This window comes from Sesamum indicum, linkage group LG4, assembly GCF_026168435.1.
Source record: "Sesamum indicum cultivar Baizhima isolate 11 linkage group LG4, ASM2616843v1, whole genome shotgun sequence".
In the NCBI taxonomy this organism is placed as follows: domain Eukaryota; kingdom Viridiplantae; phylum Streptophyta; class Magnoliopsida; order Lamiales; family Pedaliaceae; genus Sesamum; species Sesamum indicum.
In genome coordinates, this window is record NC_142660.1 from 7,491,962 (window position 1) to 7,501,812 (window position 9,851).

The 9,851-nt window shown below is 34.2% G+C and overlaps 1 protein-coding gene across 1 annotated transcript; it reads right to left on the reverse strand.

The window, feature by feature from the left end:
- Window positions 1-612: 612 nt before the first annotated feature.
- Window positions 613-7,476, reverse strand: LOC105159791 (uncharacterized). The gene is made up of 3 exons (XM_011076981.3): window positions 7,091-7,476; window positions 6,434-6,564; window positions 613-1,723 (listed from the first exon to the last, which is right to left on the reverse strand). Exons 1-3 carry the CDS (start codon window positions 7,319-7,321, stop codon window positions 952-954), a joined length of 1,134 nt encoding a protein of 377 aa, XP_011075283.1. The 5' UTR covers window positions 7,322-7,476; the 3' UTR covers window positions 613-951.
- Window positions 7,477-9,851: the final 2,375 nt, after the last annotated feature.

Below are 9,851 nucleotides of genomic sequence, written 5' to 3' on the forward strand. Positions count from 1 at the left end.
TGTTTGTTCAAATAAAAATGGCAATGGATTACTCAAGAGTCAGGAGAAGATGTAGGGAATTTTACTCCCCCAATCAAAGTAAGATCTAGTACTCATCATTTTGCTTCACACTTTTTGTCTCCACTCTATCTCCTACACCCTGATACATTGCTCCAAAATTACAACACTTCTCTTTCAATTTTTCAAAACCACTTGCGCTTCTTCACGACATCCATCCTCAACTCCTCCCCTTAAGTTTGTTGCTGTGGCTGCCTATAATCAAAGTAGAGTTTCTCTTTTGTGTCTTCTTTTTTTGCCCCTTAAATCTAAATCGGATTGGCTGGTTTTTGTCAGGTCTGGCCGGTGCATTCCGAGTTTGACCACCCACACTTTTGTATTCATACTTGAACCGGATGTAGGTCGGATTTTCGATTGAATCGGTCGAATAGGCGGTCCAATTCGTGTTTAAAAACATTGGCTGGCATATTAAAATATAATAATACTAATATGGATTTCACATGCTTTTTTGATATTGCCACGCGAAGCGTCTCAGACACTTAGTTTTTGAATTAATAATGGGAAAGAATAACATATAGAAAATATATTCATGAATAAATATTGTTTGTGAATTCCGTTTTCCTCATCATCAAAATAAACCGAGGTTAGTATCTAATATACAATAGCTATAAAGGTTCCACGAATCATATACACATGCTCCAGCGATTATCTCAGAGCAAAGCAGAATAAACATGGAGCTTTTTGCTCCCCAAGTGATCAACTTCTAGGCATTAGTTCCGACTCTACAAAGCAGACAATGGGTCTCCCTTCAAGAAAGCTGTAAGATAGGTTGTTCTTTCATCGCAAATGTTTATTTTCTAATCAACCGAATCTTTCTCTGCTATTGACCATAGGCTAATCAATTTTTCTCAATGTTTGGAAAAGGAAACATTGTGTGATTGATAAAGGATTCAACTAATCAAGTGCTGCTTTGGTTCTTCGACCAATAGGTATAGCTGCAGAAGAAAGAGCCTGAAAATCTTGTTTCAAACTCCACTTAGATGTTGCCCATGTTGATGATGATGCACCACTATCTGATTCTAGCAAACTTGATGTACTTGGTGACTTCCTTACTCCATTGACGGTGTCGGTTAGATATGAATCGCCTAAACCCATGGGAATTGGGTACAGTCCACCTAATTCACCATCAACTCCTGAGGCAGTTCGGGTGGCTGATTTGGCTCTAAGAGCCAAACCTTTGCCAGTGATTGATGAAATGGCACTACTTGTACTGTTGTCATCCTTCAGAAGCTTTTCTGTGGGAAGACCTGTAAAATCCTCAGACTTTCGACGCCGTCTCAATAGCTTCTCAATTAATTTATCAGGGCCACTAGTTTCAACTTCTTGTGATAAAAACGGATCAAGCACACCACCATTTGCCAACATTAAACCATTAGCTAGACTTTTTGATTTTCTATGACGATTTAGAGGTGGGTTAGAAAGAGATGAAGATGTGGAAAATGGCCCACCGTCCATATAATGGCCCATTCCATTACGGTAGACAACCATTTCAAAACCCTGGGAAGAAGCTTTTTGATCTGGTTGACTAAGACTATAATAACCTTGTAAGCTGCTCATGGCTTGACAAACTTTATGCTCCGAAGATGATTTTAGTTTTAGTGACTGAAAAGAATCAAATAACTCAGAATGTCTACGGTTGCATGGAGTCTGCTCAGAGTTGTTTGGCCTGCAAGTGAGATTCAAATATGTAATTTTATAAACCTCTTAATTTATAATCATCATCACTATTTCAGATAGGCTTATGACTACACATAACCAGGACATGGTTACACCCTCAGAGAACTAGGAGAGGACACTATGGTCTAGAGGAGATAGCACAACTCTAACGAAAAATGATGTGAAATCAAGACCACTTCTACCTTCTGCTAAGAAGGTCTCATTCCATCAAGAGCTGATCAGTATCCAATTTTCATACCCATTTTTCAAAATTGTGGAAAATACAGCCCACTTGCAATTCTCTCCTTAGTTCATATTTGGAAAGCCTAAATTCCCTACAGCTACCAAGTGTTTTCAGAAGTTATACAGACCATAATCCACTATAGTGGCACCTCATATAAGTAAATCAATTACAAACAGTTATCCAATAATCAAAAGACAAATATAGGATAGGCAAAAGACACTACAGAATGAAAACAAATACCCTATGATGCACCCATGTGCACATGAGAATACAAAAAATGATATGTTATGGAAACAAGACACAACTATTCTAAAAATGTTAGGACAGAACACAACTCCTCAAGACTTGCAAATATATAGTTAGATGTTATTATATTCTATAATTATAAGGTAAATATGTACATTTGCAAACATGAGATTGGTATTAAAATTACAAATATAGAAGAAAATTGTTGGTGAGCGTGCTAGAATTATACTATGTGGTTCACAGACCTAGTATACTTGAAAGAAAAATAAAAGTTGTCTTTAGTAAAGAAAGGTAAAGAGGGAAAAATGAATTTTTTATGTGATAATATTATTTTCTCAACTAGGTTAGAATATTTATTTTTTTGCTACTTACATACTTTCTAAAATGTGACTAAAGAACAATCTTGCCTCATGAACAAGAACATCATCACATGTTTCAATTTTTTCTTTTAAATTTCTATTTATTTATGAACATGTCCATGGCAGGTTAGACACAAGTTGAAATCACCTCTGATATATTTATGACACAATAAAAATGATTTTTTGACTAGCAGTGCATAATTGTTTAGTTGATAAATAACACAAAAGGCTGGCAACTAGTTAACCTAACACAATTAGTTGACTTAGTTTAAAGATGTGAAATGATAAAAAAGTTATAGCTATAGATTTCTACTCCCATGTTTTAAGGTGATACTACTGTAATAACATCCATCAATATGGTTCAGTCAAAAAGTTGATTAAGCAACTCAACCTTAAACTTTGAGTTTTACCCTCATTCTTAGGTAGAATGGTCTTCACTGCATATACTTAAACAATTAAAGACAATTTTAGTTCCTTAATTTCAGGTAATTCTTATTTTAGTCCCGTAACTTACTACAGTTTCATTTTAATTCTCTATAACTTCAAAAAGTTCAATTTTGGTATAAATTTGATCGGAAATTTGCCTCAATTACCGGAAAAAGTCACATGGCCTTCATGTGACTTTTTAAATTGAGGTTTTCATTTTTATTAGTTTAAAAAGTCTAATGGCCAAACGGATTAAAGGCAATTTTAGTCCCCTAACTTCAGGCAATTATCAGTTTAGTCCCTTAACTTACTAGGATTCCATTTTAGTCCTCTATAACTTGAAAAAGCTCAATTTTGGTACACATTTTTATTTTCATGTCGTCGCCACGTGAGCTTTTTAAGCCAATAAAAATGAAACACCCAATTTAAAAAGTCACTTGAAGGCCATGTAACTTTTTTCGGTGACTGAGGCAAATTTACGACCATATGTATACCAAAATTGAATTTTTTTAAGTTATACAGGACTAAAATGGAACCCTAATAAATTACGGGACTAAAATGAGAATTACCTAAAATTAGAGGACCAAATTACCTTTAATCCTAAAAGCCAAGAGACTATAGTTTGTGGCATCAACTTTGCAGGCAAGTAATCATAACTGTTGTAATACATAAAAGTAATTTTAAACAAAAGTGTGAATACATTAATCAACTTTTAAGTTTGGCCATTTAGTCCTAGCCCTTGTCGTTTCCAAAACATAGACACTCCTAAGATTTATCTCCATATTTACCACCAGGTATTATTCATCATTAGCATTCAAGGTGAAACAGCTAAAATATTGGTTTGGTCTTTCAAAAATTCCCTTCTAAAGGCTTAGTTTAGTTCATCAGACTTCTACGAATTCCGATGGCTGAAATATGTCCTTCGCACTGAACTACAAGCCCTTTTCAAACACAGATGTGGTAATTATAATAGCCGAAAACCACAAGTGTCGAGAATTAGTAGAGAAATTAACATCTAAGTTTTGGGAAATTAAATGTTGGGAAATATATCAAATATTTAGGTGTAGGTTTTTCAGTTTGATCAAAAATTTTCATTTTTGATGCTTATTTCACTTAGTAAACCAAATTGCGAACACCACAAATGGCTGCATTAGAGAGGATCATAATAAGTATAAATTGTTCACATCAAAGGTAGTAATGGCGATAAGCCAACGTGCTCTAAAATATAGAAATTTTATACATAACAAAAAATATATGAGTTATGGAGACCTAAGAAATTTTATAGTAAGTTTTAACTTACAAACAGACACCAACATTTTTCAGATTTAGCAAAGTGTCGTGTCATCCATATATTGGAAGCAACTCCACTTAAGACATAAAATTTAGGGATAATACATGTACATTTCTTGGCTTATGTTCTATTTACGCAAACCACTCCTATTTTATACAAAATTATACATACACCCGCTAAAAATTTCAATATCATTTACACAGGTCTAACTATTCTTAACTGCTTCATCACAGGTATGGAGTGTAAATATAACTCTAAATTTACATAGGCCTCACTATTCTTGACCTATGCATCACATCAACACCCAATTATGTCATAAAAATTGCATATATTCCATATATTCAAAGGTAAAACCGTTAAATTACCATACACATTCTGTTCATGTAAACAAAATATTTTTGATATAGTACATGAATACCCTGATATATTGACAAAATACAGAGTCCCAATATGATTGAGGTTATGAGGTCCAGTTTCTTTTTTGTTAGTTTTGTTTTTGTAAACTTTAAATCAAACCTCTCCTAATGGTATATTTGTCAATAGTGTTTGGATTTCTAATTCGCCACAACTTCATCAATGTAGACATAACTTTTTAAATATCAAGGGAATATTGTGATTAGACTTAACATGGGGAGGTATAGCTATAATTTACTCTAAACAAAATAAAAACGTATATTATATTTTGTCACTCGAAATATGTTTATTTTTACACTTTTCCATCTAAACATTATTTGTGTTTTCAATAATCTTTTTGATGAAAAAACATCACATGCAGTGCACTGTATCTCATCCAAACATCACCTTGCCCTTAAATAACATATGTGCACTGCATATGATATTTTTCAATTACAAAATTTGATTAAAAAATGGTCATATATGGTAACTTGCAAATTTGGCAATGTTGAAATAGTAAGTTAACCCCGAAAAAAAGTTAGATGGCGAAATGTTAAAACGACATAATCAAATAGACAAAATATATATAAAAAAAAAAATATAGAGCGCCTAACAACGCATCTTCACAGACCAAGAACTACGAGATCACCCCCTTCATTCTGGGGTAACGGAGGGATCGTACCATTCAAGCCATTTTTTTTTCATGCTTTTTCCAAATGTCTTGAGAAGGCTACAATCAATAGGATTTTCCTAATCCTCCCGTCCCAAAAGGAAGAGCATTACCTAAAAAAATACAAAACTACTAGACTGTTTTATGAAAAAAAAATGCAAGCAACACCCTTGTGATATCGCAAATGAGCAAATTATTCCCTTATGAAAAAACAAATAGCGATTTATCTCCCTATATTTTTTAAAATACAACAATTTATCCCCTTATGATTTTTAAAATGAAGCAATTTACTTTCATATATAAGGAGTTAAATTATTTCATTCTAAAAAGTACAAGAAGATAAATTGCTATATTTTTTTCATGATGGAGTAATGTACTCATTTTCAATATCACATGGGGCAAATTGCTATTCACCCCTTTTTTATGCGTTTTCCTATCAATACGGTGACTGATGTTAGGATACTCAATTGTGCTACCTATTTCAATTACATGCAACTTACTACTTTATACAAATATATGCGATAACTCCGCTTTACTAGGTCTTCAAAACCAAGAACAATTATCCCATATAGCATGATTTTATGCCACTACCAAATAACTGGGCAAGCCCAAACTAGGACTATATGCAAGTTAATTTTGAGTTCAATTCTACACCAAAGGGGGGACTGGAAAAGCACTAACGCAACTTATTTATACTATGGAATTCAGTAGGTATGTAGCTGCAAAAAGAGGCATCACGCCAAGGATTGTATAAGGATTAGAAACTAAAAATCCCCAACGAGATTAATATCAGTCCAAGAAATGGAGGAAAAGAGACATTTACAAACCATTTATTCTTTTCACGAGTTAAACTAATCCTAATGTATAATACACTTAGACGACATAACTAATTTGTAATGATTATTAAAACTCATCTATCAACAAGGACAAGATAGAGTTTGAAAAATTATGTTCCAAGTAGATTAAGCAGACATCAATAAGTATCCATTTATTGGTGAATTTCCCAATGAAATCATTGCATTTGATACTTGCAATTATGCAATGTAGATCAGAAAAATGAAAATATTACAAATTCTAATGAACCCAAATACCGTTGAGGAGAATCGTGACCATTGCATAAGCTGGGCGAAGGGCGATGCCTCCCAGGCGGTATTTGAAGTGTCCTAAGAGCAAACATTTGGAGATCCGTCACCAATCCATTTAATCTTTTTATATCTGCCACCTAACCCCATCTCAAAACAAATATATACACAAACATTAGCTTTCTCATGAACCCAATAGCGATAAAAAAGGACATGCAAGTTAACTAAATCCTTTATTAACTGCAGAATTAGCAACCAAGTAGCATGCAATGACAAACATAGTGAAAGAAATATCACCACTATAACCTAGAGTTCAATGCTTATTTTGTCTTGTTGATCTCAAAACCTTTGTACTCTAAAGAATTGGAGACAAAAATCCAACTCTCTCAGATAATAATAGGGAACAAAGTACTAGAAATCGACCTGCACTACTCCATATTAAGAGAACCCATAAAAGGAATAAGAATTAACAGTATAATGCTCGTAATAGGCAAAAGAAACAAAATTTAGATCACATATTATATAAGATTGAAAAATAAAGAAACAAATATGTATCAAGGTGCTAGTCTGATACCTAAAGTACAAAAAAGATAAACAGACTACTATCCAATTGGAATCGAAGAGAGAATCATTGACACCGGATTAAATACCTGAAATTATATTTACCTCAACGCCGTATTTAATGGCAACACCAGCAAGGGTATCAAATTTGGAGACGGTGTGTACTATGTAATTCACCCCACCGTTAAGGCCTACGCCAATGGAGGTGGCAGACGATGGGAATGAAGCTGGCTCTGATCTCGACCACAACGATGATCCCACCATTCCTCGGGAAAGAAGATCCATATCTCCGTAATAATCACTCATTCTCCTCTCCCTTTCCATCCTTGAAAGCATGACAAATTCAGAAACCCCAATCAAGGGCGAAATGTCATGATTTTGTTAATGACATAAATATTAGTTGAAGGAGATTTGGAACAGAGTTAAAAGGGGTGGCAGATCAAGGAGGGACTGTTGCGCTCTCGCTCTCTCTCTCTGCCCCTTTCCCTACCTTTCCATGCACCCATACATATCTATATTAACATTTCTATTATTCATTTCTTTCTTTCTTTGTGTTATTGTCTACCTTGGCATATAATGGGAAAATACAAGTATTTTGCATTTTAGGGTAGACAAGAATTTAGTCCATGAAACAACAACACAAATTATCAATTTCTAAGATTAATTGATTATTGTAAAAATAATGCTCTTTATGTCTGACAATCTCATTTTTTTATTTATTAAAGTATTTATTATATTATTTTCATTATTATTCCAAAACCAAATTTCATTATGGCTTTGTCTATAAAGGAGCAATTAAAATTAACTTTGACAATATTCATGAGTTCATAATTTTAAAACGAATAATATAAAGGGTAAATTACATTGAGATCCCATAAGATTAGGCCTGGTTATAAAATTGTTAGTAAATGAACTAAGTTGCTTTCTCTAGAAAACATGGTCAATCTCAAGGAAGAATTACTTTTTAGTGAGTGAAAACCAAGTCGCCTCCTCTAGCTAACATGGTCATTCTGAAGGCCTCATATTCCATCACTTACGAAATGAAAGAAGAAATTGTTAGAATAGGTGACTTGATAGCCAATTGAATTGGCATGCTTGTAATCTGTTCTGACAATAACTCGATTTTATGTAATATTATTTAGTAAATAAAATGAATATTAACTATTGGCATTTCATTTCTTGTGCTCATTATATTTATATTTGCATTTAATTCAAACATCACAACAAAGTCCATAAACCACCTTGAACAGCCGTGCAACAGTTGGATTGCGCATTAGATGGCTGTCATGAAACCAACTTTTAGGGTTGGGTCTGAAATATTCCAAGTCGAGGACCACGAGAATGGGCATGTAAGTGTCCTATGTAGACTTGCATTAAGAGTTGCATTCATTTGATGAGTATCGTGTTTCATCAGCGACAGACATGGGACATCTATGCTATCTTAATGGGTCGATGGACTAGGCAGTCCATCGACTGAACTGACTCATGGAAATCGTCATATGGAAGTCTTGGAGGCTTGTCAGTATAACTTGAGTCCCCCGGCTCCGATAGTACGGGGGTAGTTCTCAAACTGAGAAATTACGACAGTCACGTGCATGCTATGACTGTATCTTAAATTTGTGTGAGAGGTGATCGTGTCTCATACATGGTCATTATAAGCCTTGTCTAGTGCATTCAAAGTATGTAGCGAGGAAGGTGGATTTCAAGAAAAGGAACCGTCCGCTGTCAAAACGTGATAGAGGTATCTCCTATGCACTTCGAGATGCGTTAACGCTCTATAAACCTGTGGCCACAGTCATTGGTCAAATAGGAAAAAGAGGTTCCTAGATCGAGCAATTTGGCGTAATGCTATCTCAAGTATTAAGTATAGACGCCTAGTCTAAGATAAAAACTGACACCCAATTTCATGTCCTAGACTAAGGCCTGGAGACAGTAGACAGAAGGACCGTACCCGTATGGATCGGGAGCCTAAAAGTTCACATGGATTTTCTCCTAGTCTCTAGTGCCATGGACTGTTGCTAGCGGCCACCAATGGTGACGGGCTTTCTTGATCAAGGATTGATAAATAATTATTAATTAAATTGAATTTAATTAATAACAATGTTGGACACTAGCCCAAGTCTAGTTGAAAGATGAACCTAAAGAGACACAGATAAATCACCAAGAAGGGACCATGAATTAATTGATAATTAATTCCATAAGTAATTAGATTATTTATATATGAGAGGATCCATTGGATGGATAAACTCAGGATAAATTAATTGGATTAATTTATATTGGGCTTGCTCTTATTATTTAATTAGTTGGACTTATTATTTAATTAAGGCTTATTGGGTTCATATATTTAATTGGACTAAATATATGATAGACTTAATTAAGTGAGCTTTAATTAAATTTGATTTAATTAAAATTTATTGGGCCTTATATTTTAATTAATTAAAATTGGCCAAGCCCATCAATTAAGTCGATGTAGAAAAGAAAATTATTGACTAACAAATTCACTTTTGGAGAGTGTCATGTTAGTGCCTTTATTTGGAATAAAGGATTTTATTACCTTATGGATGATTAAACGAACCTAGACATATTTTAATGCATCCATACAAGGGATATATATGTATATTAGTTATTTGGAATAACTAATGAATACATAACAAAGTAAGAAAATAATTTTCGTCTCTCCAATTACCCCACTCGGCCGAACCCCCACTTGTGCACACTTAGTGTATTTTTCTCCTTAATTCTTTTCTAGCAAATGAGTTGAGGAGTCCCAAGTTTCGATGTGGTGGGGACGCAACTTTAGAGGGGTTTTACGTTGAAGCCTTGCATGAACGGATCAAACGAAGGAGATTCGAAAGAAATCAAAATC

Coding starts and splice junctions, on each gene's coding strand:
- LOC105159791 (XM_011076981.3), bottom strand. CDS start 7,321: ATGCTTTCAAGGATGGAAAGGGAGAGGAGAATGAGTGATTATTACGGA. Junction 6,565..7,090: donor CCATTAAATACGGCGTTGAG/GTAAATATAATT, acceptor AGATGGGGTTAG/GTGGCAGATATAAAAAGATT. Junction 1,724..6,433: donor GGTCACGATTCTCCTCAACG/GTATTTGGGTTC, acceptor TCTCACTTGCAG/GCCAAACAACTCTGAGCAGA.